The sequence below is a fragment of the Cyclopterus lumpus genome, chromosome 17, assembly GCF_009769545.1.
Source record: "Cyclopterus lumpus isolate fCycLum1 chromosome 17, fCycLum1.pri, whole genome shotgun sequence".
Lineage (NCBI taxonomy): Eukaryota > Metazoa > Chordata > Actinopteri > Perciformes > Cyclopteridae > Cyclopterus > Cyclopterus lumpus.
In genome coordinates, this window is record NC_046982.1 from 597501 (window position 1) to 617500 (window position 20000).

The window sequence follows — 20000 nt, forward strand, 5'->3', positions numbered from 1 at the left end:
CTGCCCGTGGCTCTTACAGACTGTGACCTTGATATCTTTTCACCCCGCTGTATCAGACGTTCTTAAGTAGTGGAAATACCTTCATTCAGATTCTAAATGACTCATCTCCAGCTACTCATACTTTGTATTTGATATGTTCTTTTTATAATTTGATGTAATCTGATGTATATAAGTGCTGGTAGAAAAATAAAAGCTGCGTGTTTAAGATCCTGTTATTTGAGTCCTTGTACAGTAATGTCTGACTTCACTAACACATCATTTGAAGTGAATCACTTCCTCCCTCGATTCAGTTGCGTTTTATTTTTAGACACAGTGTGTGATTACAATGTCTTTGCAGGGAGACTGAGTAATTCAAGACTCCCAACCCATAATTGTCCAAAGAACACACATACAATGTTTAATCCAGGGTTCTTTCACATCTAAGGCAACATTAATGGAAAGAAGAGAAACTAATGATGTTCATTTACACTGCTCAGTGAATGAGATATATCTAAAGCCTGTGGCCTCTTTATTTCATGTCCCTTTTTCTCTATGAATTACAAATATAGTGTAGAGATGTAGAGTGGTCTGTGGTTCGGTTGGTAATCATGACATAGATGCTGTTGTACTTCCATGTTTTTACTGTCTAAGGCCGTTTGGTCGATTTGGTTTGAGTTGTTAACAGTAAGGATTCATAAATAAATTGTTAATTTTCCCAAACAAAGGTTTTCAGGGCATATATTGCATCTCTTTTGACTGACATTAAGCCGTAGCCTTGGCAGCATCACTCTCTCATTCAATCGCCCAACATTTATGATTCGATTTTAATTCCATTGAGGGAATTGCAAGCTATTTTCTTGAGTTTCCTTTTAGCGAAAGGCTCTGAGTGAATTTGAGCTCTCTCTGGTAAACAGTTTTGTAGTGTATGCTCTCTATGTCTGGGGCTTTTATTGTGAAAGGTAAGGACGGTGTAGATCTGGTCTACCTTTGTGAAGGTTGAACAAACAAAATGTACTTCTGTTTTTGATAGCGTAATGCTCACTTGCTGTGTGAAATACTCAAGACAAAAAAAACCTTTCCAATATCTTGACGTGCGGAGTAATCACACAAAAAAAGGATTTTAACGCTGAGTCATTGAGTCAAGACCAGTGGGAAAAGGATGCATTTGTGGCATTTTGGTTCTGGTGCGGTTCACGTTCACACACCTTGAAATTCAATTCAATTCAGTTTATTTTGTAAAGCCCAATATCACAAATTTGTAATTTGTGATGTTGGGCTTTACAATCTGTACACATACGACATCCCTGACCTTTGACCTCACATCAGATCAGGAAAAACTCCCCAAAAATAACCTTTGACAGGGAAAAAAGTGAAGAAACCTTCTGGAGAGAAACAGAGGAGGATCCCTCTCCCCGGATGGACAAATGAATAGATGTCATGTGACCAGATGAACAGAGTTACAGAGTTACATAAACACATTACATGAATATGACAATGTATGAATGGAACTCCAATCCATGAAACAGAAGGAGGTAGAGAGGAGGGGGGGCGGGGCATCAGCAGGGCCACCGCGGGAGGCCGGTTCACCAGCATCAGACACCTCCAGGTCCAATGGACCCTATGAGACGTGAAGTCACAACGACTCCAGGGAGGAAGCAGAGTTAATAAGGTGCAATGGAGAGATGTAAATTCATCCATAAGGAGAGAGAGAAGAGGAAAGAGGTGCTCAGTGTATCCTAAAACATCCCCCAGCAGCCTATAAGCCTATAGCAGCATATCAAGGGGCTGGACCAGGGCAAACCTGATTCAGCCCTAACTATAAGGACTATTAAACAGGAAAGTCTTAAGTCTATTATTAAAAGATTTCTAAATGTACCTCTGTATCGGACGCCAAAGGCGGTATTTGATGAGTTAGGAGTCTTCAACAGTTCATGATAAACAGATGGATTCAACAGCCGTTTAGCTTTTAAATTCATGCTTCATTTTCATGTCTACCGTCAAAGTAATCTTGAAGCTGGTCCACGAATGAACTGTACCGGAGCCCACTTGGAGGTGGTCTCGGTTCGGTCTCTGTTCAGGGTTAGACTGTCAGGCCCTGCTGCTGTAAAAATCAACAGAAAATGAAAGCTCCTCGTACTAGCTTTAATCATAAATATATTGTTCAGGGTGTGGGTGAAAGGGAACAGTGTAGAGGTTTTAATTGTGAGGAAATACAAGTCTGAAAAACACTCAGCTCACTATTAACGCATCTTGTTTGTTTAATTCAGATAAAGTGCAAAGTAAAAACGTCATGTTGTGGTTTTACCGGATTCTGGAGTATCTGTTGGTTTCTGAGGCAACCAGCAGAGATTTCAGGAAGTCCCTTTACATCACTAGAATAGTTACCAATTAAAATACAGGTATCTGAAACTCCAGAAGGGGGGGGTGGTCAACTGATCTCACTGCGTATGTGTGAGAGTGTGTGGCTTACCCCTGCTCATTGGGGCTTACTGTAGCTCGTTAGCAGCCCTTGTACCAGTGGAGCTGTCGGGTTGTGTTAAGCAGTTGTGTCACGGGCCAAGTGGGACAGAGGAAACTCGCACAGACATGCAAACCCTCCCACCTTTCCCACAACGCCACCGCAAATGCAAGCGGGCGAGTGCTCTCATAGCCATGCAGCACACACATCAACACTGTGGCCCTGCGTGGCTGTTGATCTGTGATAACACTGCCTGGCGAGCAGTCTGAACCCCGGAGCCTTTTCCCAGAGTCGCCTGAGACGTGGACAGTTATATAAGATCAGAGTGAGGGGACTTCTTACAAAACTCTTACCTGCACTAATAAGTGCAAGCTGATTTGATGGGTTTGGCCTCGTCCACTGAGAAATATAGAACAAGGACTGGAAAAGGACGTCCACGTTTATTACTCATCATACCTCCGCGGCCTGTGTTTATGTTTAGATTTATTGGTTCCAGTTCTTGAATCAACCCCACACTTTTTCAATTTAGTCCAGTGATTCAGAGGTTTGGTGTTGCCCCAAGCAACGGCTTGTTCTTGGTTACCAGCTGGGTCACTCGGAGCCCTTGTGTGTGGGATTTGAGTGGATTATATATGAGATATGGTCAAATGACACTTTCGCCTGAGGAACGTTGGCTCCAGCCAAATCCAAGCATGCATTTCCTGTCAGAGTTCTCCCGTACTCAGCTTTGACATAATGTTAAAACTGTTTCTTCAAAGAAACGACTCCATCGGTCATTTGTACAAGCAGCTTATTACAACATATATTTATGTTTATTGTTAGGTGCAGGTCCTTCAATGGCCGCAATTATTGTAAATAATAAGTAGGGAAGAGATTCAGGTGGATGGATGGGCCAAACAAACAAAGGACTTTGACCCAGGAAACTGCTGTTTCTGTCCTAAGCCAAACCAAAAGTTACTTCATAATAATTTATGTATCATACTGAATTTATTTTACTTACGTGGCGTAGGTTAAATTACCTACATAAGTTAAGTTACAAACATACATACTAACAAGTAGTTTTCTCTACTAAACCTAACCAAGTAGTTTTCTCTACTAAACCTAACCAAGTGGTTTTCTCTACTAAACCTAAACAAGTAGTTTTCTCTACTAGACCTGACCAAGTAGTTTTCTCTACTAAACCTAACCAAGTACTTTTCTTTTCCTATACCTAACCAATTAGTTTTCTCTATTAAACCTAACAAGTAGTTTTCTTCCCTAAACCTAACCAAGTAGTTTTCTCTACTAAACCTAACCAAGTGGTTTTCTTTGCTAAACCTTACCAAGTAGGTTGCTCTACTAAACCTACGCAAGTAGGTTTATCTACTAAACCTAACCAAGTACTTTTCTTTTCCTATACCTAACCAATTAGTTTTCTCTATTAAATCTATCCAAGTAGGTTTCTCTACTAAACCTAACCAATTGGTTTTCTCTATTAAACCTAACCAATTAGGTTTCTCTACTAGACCTAACCAAGTAGATTTCTCTACTAAACCTAACCTGGTAGTTTTCTATCCTAAACCTAACCAAGTAGTTTTCTCTACTAAACCTAAACAAGTAGTTTTCTCTATTAAACCTACGCAAGTAGGTTTATCTACTAAACCTAACCAAGTACTTTTCTTTTCCTATACCTAACCAATTAGTTTTCTCTATTAAATCTATCCAAGTAGGTTTCTCTACTAAACCTAACCAATTGGTTTTCTCTATTAAACCTAACCAATTAGGTTTCTCTACTAGACCTAACCAAGTAGATTTCTCTACTAAACCTAACCTGGTAGTTTTCTATCCTAAACCTAACCAAGTAGTTTTCTCTACTAAACCTAAACAAGTAGTTTTCTCTATTAAACCTAAACAAGTAGGTTTATCTACTAGACCTAACCAAGTAGTTTTCTCTCCTAAACCTAACCAAGTAGATTTTTCTCTACTAAACCTAACCAAGTAGTTTTATATCCTAAACCTAACCAAGTAGTTTTCTCTACTAAACCTAACCAAGTAGTTTTCTATCCTAAACCTAACCAAGTAGATTTCTCTACTAAACCTAACCAAGTAGTTTTATATCCTAAACCTAACCAATTAGTTTTCTCTATTAAACCTAACAAGTAGTTTTCTTCCCTAAACCTAACCAAGTACTTTTATTTTCCTATACCGAACCAATTAGTTTTCTCTATTAAATCTATCCAAGTAGGTTTCTCTACTAAACCAAACCAATTAGTTTTCTCTATTAAACCTAACCAATTAGGTTTCTCTACTAGACCTAACCAAGTAGATTTCTCTACTAAACCTAACCTGGTAGTTTTCTATCCTAAACCTAACCAAGTAGTTTTCTCTACTAAACCTAAACAAGTAGTTTTCTCTATTAAACCTAAACAAGTAGGTTTCTCTACTAGACCTAACCAAGTAGTTTTCTCTCCTAAACCTAACCAAGTAGATTTCTCTACTAAACCTAACCAAGTAGTTTTCTCTACTAAACCTAACCAAGTAGTTTTCTATCCTAAACCTAACCAATTAGTTTTCTCTATTAAACCTAACCAAGTAGGTTTCTCTACTAAACCTAACCAATTAGTTTTCTCTACTAAACCTAACCAATTAGTTTTCTCTATTAAACCTAACCAAGTAGGTTTCTCTACTAAACCTAACCAAGTAGTTTTCTATCCTAAACCTAACCAAGTAGTTTTCTATCCTAAACCTAACCAAGTAGTTTTCTCTACTAAACCTAAACAAGTAGTTTTCTCTATTAAACCTAACCAAGTAGGTTTCTCTACTAGACCTAACCAAGTAGTTTTCTCTCCTAAACCTAACCAAGTAGTTTTCTATCCTAAACCTAACCAAGTAGTTTTCTCTACTAAACCTAAACAAGTAGTTTTCTCTATTAAACCTAACCAAGTAGGTTTCTCTACTAGACCTAACCAAGTAGTTTTCTCTCCTAAACCTAACCAAGTAGTTTTCTATCCTAAACCTAACCAAGTAGTTTTCTCTACTAAACCTAAACAAGTAGTTTTCTCTATTAAACCTAACCAAGTAGGTTTCTCTACTAGACCTAACCAAGTAGTTTTCTCTCCTAAACCTAACCAAGTAGTTTTCTATCCTAAACCTAACCAAGTAGTTTTCTCTACTAAACCTAAACAAGTAGTTTTCTCTATTAAACCTAACCAAGTAGGTTTCTCTACTAGACCTAACCAAGTAGTTTTCTCTCCTAAACCTAACCAAGTAGATTTCTCTACTAAACCTAACCAAGTAGTTTTCTATCCTAAACCTAACCAAGTAGTTTTTTTGCCTAAACCTAACCAAATGCAATCGTTTTATAACGTCTCCCACATGTTTAAACCTGTGGCCATTACATTTAGGTATGAGGACGTGTCAATAACCTGCCACCGGTAGGGTGCTAAATGCTAATTTAGGAAAAGTTATTGTGGGTTGTATTAGATGGCAGGAACAAATAGTCGTATAGGTTGGATGACTTGTTGGTCATTTCGCAATACCTTTTAATCTTCCCCAAGCAACCGCTTGTAAAAAAACAAAAACAATATTGCACTGGGACATTTTAAGCTTTTGAAACTTAAGCCACTGATCAGCATTTGTCAAACATCAACCTCATTCTTAAACCGCTTTCTATTCTCGTTGGACACTGGGGAGCAAATTTATAAAGTGCACCCACTGCACGTGGCTCTTTCTCTAACTAGCTGTAAACTCTTTTTCTTCTTTGGGAACAATTGAGAAAAGATGCTGCCACTCAGAAACCAACACGCTATGGACACTCGGCCTCAGCCTGCCAGCCTCCACCACACACGGTGCATTTTCTGCTGACATCATGCCGCACAGCACTTTAATTTCAACTCTTAATAGGGTTAGCACTGGCACAGCAGAGGTTCAAATCCCCACGCTTTTCTTGGTGCAGTTTGCATGTTGTTCATGTGTTGCTGCGGTTTCCCTCTGGTTGCTTTGGTTTTCTCCTACGGCCCAAAAACCTGGGGGTTAGGTGAATTGCCAGTAGTGTGAATGTGAATGTGTTATTTTGCCAACGTGTGACAGACTGGCAACCTGTTTAGGGTTTACCTTCCTCTCACCCAATGTATTCTGGGATCCCACTCACCCAATCCTTCCTCCTCATCCCACCATCCTGAGGTAAAGGAGGAGTGTATGGCCATGGTACCATATGTAGGGGGAGGAGAAGGAGGAGGAGGAGGAGGAGGAGGAGGAGGAGGAGGAGGAGGAGGAGGAGGAGGAGGAGGTGGAGGAGGTGGAGGAGGCTATGGGGGCAAAACGCCCACCCGGGTACCAGCAAACTTTGCGGACCCGTTTAAGCGTCAGCCATCATTCTCCAGAGATGGCTACCACACACTGCAGTACAAACGCCATCGTTGGATTGATTGAGAGATTGAATGAATGTGAAATCTAAATTAAGTGATACGTTTAGGTTTGAACAGGGCTGGGCAATAAGGAGAACATCCAATTTCACAATATTTTGAACAAATACTGTACCTCAATATCCATATTGCCAAAATATTACATGTTTGACTTGGTGCTTTTACTAAATATTTAAACAATGACATTTTTGATAGATCACCATCAGTAATGAGAGGTAATGACTAAGTGGGTACAAGCAAATATTAGGAAAAGCTAGAACAGTTCAGAAAATTACATCATTTAACTGTAAAGCTGCCTTTGAAGCTAGGAAAAGACAACACATCACATATTACCATAACCCAAATCAAAGACTTTTTCTTGTCACATATCACATATCAATGTTATATTGATATATTGCAGCCCTAAAAACAAACAAGTTTGTTCCTGCTAAAAGGGTTTTCTCCTTTCCCCACGCGGTTGGTGGATCCCACTGTCCGCATGTTGAAGTGTCCTTGAGTTAGACACTGAAACCCAAGTCGCTCTCAAGGCGCTTTGCAGCAGTGCACTGCTCCTAAAATGCAAAGCATGTCCTATGAGAACAAAAGAGATCATCAAAATCTCAAGGGAGGCATGGGGTCAAATCTTAGTCCCATTAAAACAAGACTGTGGGGCACATGGGGATGCTATAATTAAAGTTCAAAGATCTTAACATCTCCTATACTAATAAGCCACAAGGCTTGTTACTGTCATGGGCTGTTATTTTGTCGGACTTGTTGCCTTGCATTAACTGTTTCTTGTTGTTCCTCTCTCTTCCTGTCTTCCAGAGTCTGCAGCTCCCCTCTCAGGGACAGTCTTCTGCAGCCCTTCTCTGGTCACAGGCCTGCCTGGCCTCTGTCAGCCATATCATTCCTCTTTCCATCCACCCCCTGTCATGAAAGGCCTGTCCAGTAGTCGGAGTCACCATCACCTGGTCTCCTATGAACCATCGTACGATCTACTGGGTCACCATGTTGACCGCAAGCCATATTTAATCAGTCAGAATGACATGCCTGTGCCCATTCCCATGCCGCATCAAGCTGAGCTGTCCTACTACAACGCTCGTACCCCGTACCCCTCTGACAGCAACAGTATCGTCCCATACGGAACCTTCCCAAGGAGGTGCCACTCCACCTCCTCATCCCACCATCCTGAGGTAAAGGATGAGTGTATGGCCATGGTACCATATGTAGGGGGAGGAGGAGGTGGAGGAGGTGGAGGAGGCTATGGGGGCAAAACGCCCACCCGGGTACCAGCAAACTTTGCGGACCCTTTTGAGCGTCAGCCATCATTCTCCAGAGATGGCTACCACACACTGCAGTACAAACGCGGAGTGCTGGCCCACAGTGGGGGTTTGGGGGCCCAACACAACAACAATGACAGCCCAGGCAGAATACGCCACCTGGTCCATTCAGTCCAAAAACTCTTCACCAAGTCACATTCATTGGAGGGGCCACACCACACACAGTCCACCAAGGGGGCCAACAACGGCAGCATTAATGGTGGTGGTGGTGGTGGTGGTGGAGGAGGAGGTGGTGGTGGTTCAAGGGCAAGCCCGGAGGGTGAGACCCCTCCGGTGGGACTGCGCCAGCGGAAGCGCAGCAAGAGCCGCGAGCGCTGTCGATCAGCGGAGCCCAAGCATCGAAGCCACCACCACCACCAGCACCAGCAGCTCCACGGCTCAGCGTCTGCTCCAGGCTCCGGGTATTGGAGCTCAGATGACAACCTGGAACGGGAGCTGTGTCTCTACCACCCTCACCACCACCAACCTCCGCCCTCACCCTCACCCTCCATTTCCCCCTCGCCCATCGCCATGACAATGGGCCGGTACCCCGGCCACAGCCACGACAAGTTCCCCCAGACTCCCCTCCCCAGTCTCTCCACCTCACAGTCCCAGCAATACTTCATGATGGACCCTTACGGCACACTCAACGAGCACACACACACCCATGCCCACAGCCACGCCCACGGCCACACCCACACCCACTCACACCATGGCCACACGCACCACCACTCTGCACTCAAAGCCTCCCGGAGCAACAACGATGTGAAGTATGCAGCGTCGTCGGCATGTGTGCCAGTTAGTGGCAGCAGCAATAACAGCAGTGGCGGTATCGTTGGAGGAAGTGGCCCCTTGCTGCCTCTGGGCCTTGTGGACGGGCCCCTTGTGAAGAAAGGGGCATGGTCATCAAGCCTAACGGTGAGCAGGGCCAGAGAGGTCTACACCAACAACAGCAGCCACAACCAGCTTCGAGCCAGCGCAGGATGCGGTAACCTAAACCTAGATAGAGCTCTAAACAAATCTAAGGGCAGTCAGCAGCAGGAGCGCTCTTGCCATTTCTTACAGGTAACTAATTCCTCCCCGACTCCCATCCAAAACCAACCGATTCTCTCCCTCCCCTCTTTTTGCCTCCCTTTTCTCCACAACTTCCTGTCCTCACCAATGTTTCATTTAAGTCAGTGGTGTCCAGTCTTGCGATGTTCCAGGTTTCCAGTCCTACCAAACACAACACTCTCTGACTGAAGATTAGCTTCAGTTGGCGAAAGGCACATCTATGCGTGGAATCCATTGCTGGAGTGGACAGGTGCCAAGACGAGTTCCACAGCTGCTGTAGTGGCACATTCAGTTATCAATTTTGGTAATTTAAGATCAAATAAGATAATCCTCTATTTACAGGATTACAGCAGCATACAGAAACGTACTAGTTTAGCTTGGATGACCTCAGAACAATGTTTGTTTCTTTAAATGGTCCCAGAATAATAGATTTATTTGTTTAGTAGATAAATTAACTAAAACCAGAAACATTACACAGATGCAGATGTACTATACACAAGTGGAAAAGATAAACTACACTGTGCTACAAGTCAAAAGGGAGTTCTAGGAATTGTTTGAGATGGGTCTTAAAAGTCGAATATGTTCAGTAGGGCACAACCCTTATTCCACATAGTAAGCCATTCCCATGTTTACCTCCCTTTACGGACAAAATGTGGTGCGCCTAGGTGGCACCTTCACAATCCTCTCTAGTGGTGGCCCTGGTGCCAATGCCACTGTCCGCCTTCTGTTAAATAGATTAATATAAAGGAGCCTCTTACAATGTAGTCTGGGAATTTTCGAGGCAGCTGGACATTTAGAGTACTGTCACAATGTAGGTATTGGGACACTGCTGTTACTATTACAGTTGCTACAGGCAGCAGTGTGTCTCTATGATCCTCTCGGTCGTCCACGACTACATGTTGATCATGAAGGTGACACTATTCTATACAATACTGTGTATCTGCTACAATATGGTATATCATTGAGCATTCATAGAATATAGGTCAGAGAATAGTATCAATATATTATTAATCTAAGATATAACTGAGGGGAAAAAAGCACAATTACAAATCTGTCTGCTACTTCAGCACCATGGACAGCGCCCTGCACTCTCTCTCTGTTATGGATTGAGAGGTGGGGTTGAAGGTCAACATGGAGGGTGCATAACTAGCTTTTTATGCAGCTTTACATGACAACCCTTCCAAGAGATCAGTGGATGTGCATCCCAGTGTGGTGGGCTGCTCCGGGTCAAAGTCCTGGTATCCTCTGACTAAACTGCACAACTATATTATTGCTTTAGTGTTTGGCTGGAATGACAACTGCAAATTGACATGGAAGGAAACCATGACTGGATGTCACTGGCTAAGACTGGGGACACACTAGAACTGGTATTAGGAGGGCTTTAGGCATGGCTCCATCTCACATTCATCTAGTTACAGAAAGATTTGAGCCATTCGGATAAAAAAAGAAAAACGAAAGAAAAAACTTATATATCCAGTATATTTATTTGCAAGGTTCTTTGATTCCAGCAATGGATCCTTGGATCTTGGAAATATTTAATTAAATAATTAAATTACAATTACAATTGTTATATAACAAATATATTATTAGCATTAGGGCTGCAACTAAAAATAATGTTAACTAATATGCTGATATAACAAGTAGTTTTCTCTATGGAAAAAATATGCTTTTTTCCATGAATCAATGAATTGATTTCCAAAATGTCAGACCACATTGACAAATTACCATTCTCAATTGTCTCAGGGTCATCACGTTGTTTGATTATTGTTTGACATTACTGTCCAAAACCCCACAATATTAAATTTTACAATCACGAAGAACGGAAACAAAAGCTGTCAGTTGACGTGATTAAAGTTTGGGTTGGTAGTGTTGAGACGCTGGCAGAAATGATCCTACAAATCCAGTTCAGTATTGACAACTCTTTTCGAGCAATACTAGCTCCAAAAGTCACTAAATACAGAAAGAAAGTTACAACACTTCAGCCCCCTTAAAACAAAATGTAATGTGGTCCAAATTAAATCATCTTGTGATGAAGAGAACTTAAAAAAATATAACCACATTTTCTTTTGGTAGATTACCAACGCTAGATTTAATTATGCATCCAAATAGTTCTGTGATCTTTTGTGTTGATCGACTAATCAATGAATCGTCGCTCCAATTAGAATATTGTTGGATGATGTGTTCAAAGAGTAACCAAACCCAAACTTTGTGTCAGAAAAGCTGATTCTGAACTGAATGAAACGCCTCTTTTGACCTTGCTTTTAGTTAATACTACAATTTGGAATAATTAGTTTGGTCCACACTAATATTCCCATGTCATGGACAACTGGACTGTGTGTAACCGTTTAACTAATCAGATGAGTCTCCACCTCCACTGTGTGTTTTGAATAAAGAAATAGTGCGTTTGGAACGACCACTCAGACAACTAGTGTTATGAAATCACATTGTTATGAGGCACAGATAGCAGCACATTGTACACGGCGATCGAGACCGATTCTACGCCGTAAATGTAGACCGTAGCTGTTAGAAAAGTTGACTCAATATGTGAGAAAACACAGGATTTAATCGCATTAGCCGTGTTTCCATTCACATGTGTTGATGTGCATCTGGAAGTGTTGCGTTATGGAAAATACATGATTGAATAAAACGTGAGGGTCGTTGGACCAGGAGGAGGACGGGGAGCGATGAAGAGGGCTAAACTGCTGAATCTCAACCCTTTACGTCACCGGCTCATTTGAACGCCAGAAGCTAAAGACGCTCTAACTTCCACTTCCTCTGAGGCTTTAGAAGTCGCTCGGCGATTGAATGGAAACACGGCTATTCATGCAAAAAGTCATGCTCAGTGATTGGAGCATTGCCTAGAATCGTCCATATATATATATATATATATATATATACTGTATATATATATGAAAGAGACGGAGACCTTGACAGAAACGGTCTAACAAAAATAATAACTGCATAACTGATCTCTTCAACAGGTGTTTTTTGCACATAATAACTAAACTGAAAACAGCCGTGCAATAATGAGCTCTCAGCAGTGTGATTGAGACGCTCCGCTCAGCATGCTCAGCATGTTCAGTGTGTGGAGATATACAAGCGTTGTAGTGCGTCCACAGCCTGAGAGGGAACATTGCTCCCACCACCAGTCTACTACTCTGATCTCCCAAGTAACCCCACCACCCCCACCCCTCCTGCCTTTCCTCCACTCACCCAACTCACCCTCCACCCTGCACTTTTTATTCACCCCCCCACTGCCACCCCCAACCCCCCCCCCCCCCACACACACATTTTTACTTCCTCTTGGTTTGGGGAGCCTTCCTCTTCCTCCTTTTTCCTCCTTTTTCCTCCTTTTTCCTCCTTTTGAGTTGAAGAGAGAAGTAAGTGCAGAGCCAGTAGCAGCCTTACTCTCTGAATGCTAGGTTTATGACATGAACCCATGAAGAACGGCATCCTCTCCTGTTTGTAGACTTCATTTTTAATTTAGTAGTGCTTCCCTTCCTGCCTCTCTACCAGTTATCTGGCCTTTCTTTGCTGTTTTCTCTTGGTGTTGCTGTGTTGTGCTGTCCTTTGAAGTGCTGTGTTGAGCACAGTGTTGGGGAGGCTTATGGGAGGTAGAGGGGTTTGGATGTGTTTGGCATTTCAGTGGTAGTTCAACTCAATTTGAATCGGGTCTATTCGCATTCCCTTTAATAGAGGAGCCCAAATGGTGTTCAAATGAACAGAACACGTTAAGATGTGCAACAAGAAGAAGAAGACTGCAGCTAGTCAGCATGGACGTAAACAATGTCAGAATTAAAATACTTGCAAACGTTTTATGAATCTAAATGTCAATTAGACCTCAGAAACACACACACAAAGTCTTGAAAGCGTTCAGCTGATCTCGTCACGTCTGTTTCAGTAATCCAGACCAGACTCATCACATAGTAGATGAAGCTGATTTCCTCTATGACAGCACCGACTGCCACACACTTTCAAGATGTTCTGTTTCTCTCAGTTTCAGATCGTGGACAATAATTCGACTGCTCCTCAACACAGAAGTGTTTCTGCCTTCTCAGCAAAGCACATGTAGAAGCATTGTCAACTGAATCTGTGACTTTTGAGTTATTTCTGACTAAAGTGAGGGCTTTGAAAGGGTTCAGATGTCGTGACACGGTATTGAACCGACCTTTCAAATGGAGGGCCGAAGAAGAGGACCAGATCTCCCGTTTCCAGATTGCACTTAAATGGAGCATTCTGGGACACGAGCACAATCAATGGTGGAGCTGCATTTCTATACTGACCGTTGACAGGACGGACTAAATCTGTTTCAGTGGCCACTCTAAATACAGAAACACTGAGAAGTCAAATGGGGGATGCAGTTCAATGTGTAGTCCACGTTAAACAGCCTCTCCAGCACCTGCTGCTGTTGTTTCTTTGCACATGTGCTGTGTGTCTGTGTGTGTGTGTGTGTGTATGGGTGTGTGTGATATTAGGAATTATTGTTCAGCACACATGTATTACACACATTAGCGTTAGCGACACAAGCCTGTACGGTGTGTAGTGGCCTACTGATGCTGGTGTCCTCTCGTGTGTTACTCATCTGTTTTCATTTGCTTTGGATGCTATTGGCTGTCAATGCACTCCTGTGTCCTCCATTCATTCAATATCACAAATTACAAATTATCCTCAGAGGGCTTTACAATCTGTACACATACGACATCCCTGACCTTTGACCTCACATCGGATCAGGAAAAACTCCCCAAAAATAACCTTTGACAGGGAAAAAAGGGAAGAAACCTTCAGGAGAGCAACAGAGGAGGATCCCTCTCCCCGGATGGACAGATGAATAGATGTCATGTGACCAGATGAACAGAGTTACAGAGTTACATAAACACATTACATGAATATGACAATGTATGAATGGAACTCCAATCCATGAAACAGAAGGAGGTAGAGAGGAGGGGGGGCGGGGCATCAGCAGGGCCAATGGGAGGCCGGCTCACCAGGCATCAGACACCTCCAGGTCCAATGGACCCTATGAGACGTGAAGTCACAACGACTCCGGGGAGGAAGCAGAGTTAATAAGGTGCAATGGAGAGATGTAAATTCATCCATAAGGAGAGAGAGAAGAGGAGATAGGTGCTCAGTGTATCCTAAAACATCCCCCAGCAGCCTATAAGCCTATAGCAGCATATCAAGGGGCTGGACCAGGGCAAACCTGATTCAGCCCTAACTATAAGCACTATTAAAGAGGAAAGTCTTAAGTCTATTCTTGAATGAGGTGACTGTGTCTGCCTCCAGGACTGAAAGTGGAAGCTGGTTCCATAAAAGATTCTTTACAGTGGTGTTGGATGCCAGGGCAATGCCATCTACAGAAACCACATCACCAGATAATTGATCTCTGAGGTGTTCAGGGCCCAGTAAAATAACTTCAGTTTTGTCTGAGTTTAACATCAGGAAGTTGCAGGTCATCCATGTTTTTATGTCTTTAAGACATTCTTGAAGTTTAGCGAGCTGGTTGGTCTCCTCTGGTTTGATCGATAGATATAATTGAGTATCGTCTGCATAGCAATGAAAGTTTATGCAGTGTTTCCTGATAATATTGCCCAAAGGAAGCATATATAAGGTAAATAAAATTGGTCCAAGCACAGAACCTTGTGGAACTCCGTGATTAACGTTGGTGGTCATTGAGGCTTCATCGTTTACAAATACAAATTGAGATCGATCTGATAAATAGGATTTAAACCAACTTAGTGCGGTACCTGAAATGCCAATCGACTGATCCAGTCTCTGTAATAGGATGTCATGATCAATGGTGTCGAACGGAAGCACTAAGGTCTAACAAGACCAGTACAGAGATGAGTCCTTTATCAGCATTAAGGTCTAACAAGACCAGTACGGAGATGATTCCTTTATCAGCACTAAGGTCTAACAAGACCAGTACAGAGATGAGTCCTTTATCAGCACTAAGGTCTAACAAGACCAGTACAGAGATGAGTCCATTATCAGCACTAAGGTCTAACAAGACCAGTACAGAGATGAGTCCTTTATCAGCACTAAGGTCTAACAAGACCAGTACAGAGATGAGTCCTTTATCAGCACTAAGGTCTAACAAGACCAGTACAGAGATGAGTCCTTTATCAGCACTAAGGTCTAACAAGACCAGTACAGAGATGAGTCCTTTATCAGCACTAAGGTCTAACAAGACCAGTACAGAGATGAGTCCTTTATCTGATGCATTAGGAGGTCATTTGTAATTTTCACCAGTGCTGTCTCTGTGGTGTTTTCTAAATCCTGACTGAAACTCCTCAAATAAACTATTCTGATGTAGAAAGTCACACAACTGATTTGCGACTACTTTCTCAAGGATCTTAGAGAGGAAGGGAAGGTTAGAGATCGGTCTGTAGTTAGCCAACACCTCTGGATTAAGAGTGGTCTTCTTCAGGAGAGGTTTAATTACAGCTACTTTGAAGGAATGTGGTACATGGCCTGTTAGCAAAGACACATTAACAATATCCAGCAGAGAGGTGCCAACTAAAGGCAACAGGTCTTTAAGCAGCCTCGTTGGGATGGGGTCTAAGAGACAGGTAGACGGTTTAGAAGTAGAAACCGTTGAAGACAATTGGTCAAGGTTAATTGGAGAAAAGCTATCCAAATATACACCAGGGCATACAGCCGTTTCCAAGGCCACTCCTCTTGATGACAGATCCGCACTGGTTGAGGTCAAGAGATCATCAATCTATACTCTAATAGTTCAAATCTTTTTCTCCATGTCTTGATAAATTCAGCAATCCAACGCATTGCCACTCCCAACTGGTCAAATGGTCAGTGAACCTACGCTTCAAGCGTATATATAATATCTCTATTTATATAAAATATCATATCTCTATATCTCAATGTTTTCACTATTCTTTCTAAAATAACATAATCTGCGATGTGCACGATGATAGCAGTGGGATCATTTGAGCCAACTAATCTGAATTTCAGATGTTAATTCATGTTGGGCTTTGGAAATGTATATGTTTTAAGTTTGAGTAATTATTCACAACAAGTTCTTTTTTTTCTTATTTAAAAAAAAGATATTTCTGTATTCATTTTGACAGCTAACTAATTTAATTAATGGGAAATTCCACGGAAGATTGCTTTTAAATTTCCGGTCAGTTCTTGATTGCTACTAATCTGCTCTCGGAACTCTTCTAGCATCAGTTTTCATGTCAATCTCTGCTCATTACATACACTGTCTTTTCACTGGAGACAACTTTAATTCATTAATTTTAAGAAACAAAACTACTTGGTTATGAATAGGAACCAAATGTGCATTAGGTTCAAATAAATAGGTTTGCTGTGTATTTGAAGGTGCTAAATACCAGAGTGAAAGCATTTACTATTGCCTCCACACAGCTCTCAACATGAGACGACAGCTAACAGTGCTGACTGCGCTAACAATGCAAACAGTGCCGATAGAGCTAACAGCGTTTACCTGAGGGGTGGGTTAGTAGAGTTAGTAGCTCAATGCACAGCGGCAGCCTTTAGCTTAGCTTCATTTTCTGCTCAGATCTCCATCTTCACATAGATAATAGTTGGTTGCTGCTATATTAATGGTACGAATATCGAGATTGATCACCTCTAAGTTGGCTTATGTACCTGACTTACTTTAACTTAAAATAGGTCCACGTCTACGTTTGGTTTCCCATGGTACACAAACCGATGCCCTATCGAAGGCAGGTGCATCTTAGCTCCTCCCATCAGTGTGTGAACGGGTGAATGATGACATGTAGTGTGAGAGCGCTTTGAGTGGTCAGAAGACTAGAAAAACTCTTTACAAGTACAGTTCATTTACCATTTCATAGTATGCCACCTGACTTCCTCCTTAACAGCACTGGGCCACTCCCAAGCTGCCGTGATGACAACTTGGGAGTGAGAAAGCACAATCGCTCCAAGTGGTGTCGTACTCACCATGTTGCGCTTCTCTCTTTTTGTGGGTCTGCTTTGGTATTAGGTTTCCTGTCAATACTTGTGAACACATTGTGCATAGATGTGCCACATTAAAAGCCTTCCAGCAGCTCAGAGGACCTAAAAGACATTGTTTTGGTGAACATGTGAAGGTGTCGTGCTTTCTACAGGTATCAGTAGAGCCCGAGCCCAGGCTGGGCCTCTGTCCACAATGTCATTGAAGACCACTTGTTCTGAAGGTATTTCCAGAACCCTCAAAGATACATCTAGAAGATCGGCTGCACAATAAGGCCGTTATCAGTTATAGTTTAAAAAGAATTGTTGGTTAGTTCATTATTTTATGAAAGCGCTGGTGACCTCTTTGGCCTGAATGTATGCTACTACTTACTTGGGGCTCCTCTGACCCCAGCTGATGGGATGGATCACCAGAAGGATCTATTTCAGGATCCAGTAGACCTGAGTGGCTCAGACTCTCTTTGTCTCTTTGCCTGCTGTCAGTCTCAACAAGCAGCAGGGTGACTCATTTATTAACTGTGATACACACATTTATTATTCAAAAATAGGCTCATCGACTCAGCAAACAAAATGAAGAGCTAGAGAAAGAACCTTTTTCTTAGTTTGTTTTACAAATATTAAAAAGAAATGTCACCTTGTTAAATGGGTCTTCATTTGGAATGGGCGATATAATCCTGGATCCCTGTCCACGTCTAGAGGCACTGATGGAGCCTGACGAGGTGGCCACAGATAGGACAGCAGGGGCCGTGTGGACATGCTCTCACATATGCAGCAGTCATTTGCTGTTGGGTTAGGGAGCTTAGTGCAAATGCAACGCAGATGACGCTTGTTTGAACTGCAGATTAGACTGCTGGTGAAATTGATTTTAGTAACAGTGCTCTCAGAGACAAAGGGGCTTTCAGGATTTCTTTGTCAAACCTGGAGCACAAAGACAAGCCTCCGAGTACAAATTCAGCATTAAAGCCACGCAAGAGGGGGGATTTCAATAACATTTCCCTTTTAAACAATATCGTCGTCTTTGATTGTGGCGAAGGAAACACGGGAGGCGGAGCCGCTCTGTCAGTCGTGTCAAGGCAACAACATTAAAAGCCCCCCCCCTCAGCTCTGTTGGTTTTATCTGCTAAATTATTATCTTCAGCATCTCGCCAGCGCGGCTGCTTTGCCGCTGTACCTGTTATTTCTGATGCTGCTGCCTGAAGCCATCAAAACAGCCCAGCGTTGCCAAGGAAACGGTCTACAGCCTGTAATATAAAACACACGGTGGATGCTCTGGACCCACTGTACACACAGGGATTTGTCTCTTACGGTGGACAAACGGCGTCAGGATGCAGCGCTCACTCCTCAGCCATGACAGTAGAGCCGTCAGCGAGCTGCAGTGGAAGTGAGGCCTGTGCGTGGGTGAGAGGCGCTGCTGATGCCACTGCAGCTGGTCCTTTCCCCGCATTTGCTTTTTATAGCCAAACTGCTCATTTGTGTTTCTTTGACGTCACACACATACAGAGGAAAGAGAGAGAGAGAGAGAGAGAGAGAGAGAGACATTGAGCCCGGGCAGATCGGCTCAGCCTCTTCCCCCGCCGTGATTCATATATAATTAGTCAGAATAGCGCTGTCTGTCTGTCTCTGTTATTCTCTGTCAATCTCTCACACTAACCTCTCCAGTCTGAGAGTGCTGGATTCCAGCTCGCACAAGCACGCTAAAAAGGTGCCATTTCAAACTAAAGATCTGCGGTGGGTTATGGACTATACTCATAGACTATATGCTACATGTACAGACATCATGCAGCTTGATCACAGCTTATCGTACTTTTATTAGTGTCAGTTCGGCAGCCTTGTTGAGGCCCAACGGCCGTCAGACAAGAGACCACATGCAAAGAAACCCAGGTGTACACTTCTGTCAGGTGTTCTGGGGTCGGCTGTAGCCCATGGGCAGAGGGGTCGTCCCCTAACCACAAGGTCCCCGGTTCCATCCCCGCTCTCCCCATAGTTCATGTTGAAGTGTCCTTGAGCAAGACACTGAACCCCCAGTTGTTCCCCGGCCGCTTCACTGCAGCCCACTGCTCCTTAAAAATGTGGGATTAATAAAGGATACTTTATTATTATTATTATTATTAAACACGAGCAGTCAGGGTTTGGGTTTTCTGAAAGGGTTTTCAACCATTCTTTATGTGTTTTTTGTCTCACTCATGGAGAAGTCTGGTTGTGAATTATCAGGACAGGTGACTTGTTGTTGGAAGACAATGGTGTAAATGTGAGTCATGGTTGGAGTGTGTTGTGTTTAGTACAGAATGTGTAGATTGGTGTTATCTCAAAGATTTGTCTTCTTAGGGCGAGACTTGGTTGGACACCAGTCGTCGTGACGTTGTGGACTGCCGTTTGGAAGCCTTGTGTTCAGCCAATTCGCTGTCGCCATCTTGGAATATGGCCATCGCCATGTTTATTTTTGCAGCCAATGAATGGAAGTTACTATATTTGGAACACGTAGGAGTGCCATAGAGACTCATAGAAAACAGTAATTATATGAACGTAGTTATTAGCCAATTACATCAATTAGCCGGCCTCAAAGCGCAGGCGTCTGACGCGTCCCTTAATTGTTTCCTTCTTCTTGCTGTATTCTCTAGCTATCGTTTCCTCCTGTAGACAGGGGGACATCTCTCACTTGTCTTGCTATTTACACACTATTACCTCAGCTTGTTGGGCAGTTTTATAACTGCAAGGAAACAGATGAGTTTGGTTGGTGTTTTAAAAAATACATATAATTCCATCCCCCTCCGTTGTATTGGGTTAGAGGCAGAAACCTCACAATGGAGTAATAATACCAACACTATCTGACTGGATGGACAACTATGATTAAACCACTAA

General features: G+C 42.7%; 1 protein-coding gene across 1 annotated transcript in view; it reads left to right on the forward strand.

Annotated features, from left to right (window-relative positions):
- The window catches only part of LOC117746568 (disks large-associated protein 1-like), a 98342-nt gene that overhangs the window by 10449 nt on the left and 67893 nt on the right, over positions 1–20000 (forward strand). The window contains exons 2-5 of the mRNA XM_034555794.1: positions 7645–8502; positions 8542–8792; positions 8871–8917; positions 8984–9203. Of these exons, the coding sequence (XP_034411685.1) occupies positions 7752–8502; positions 8542–8792; positions 8871–8917; positions 8984–9203 (1269 nt within the window). The 5' untranslated portion in view covers positions 7645–7751. The remainder of the gene's footprint in view (positions 1–7644; positions 8503–8541; positions 8793–8870; positions 8918–8983; positions 9204–20000) is intronic.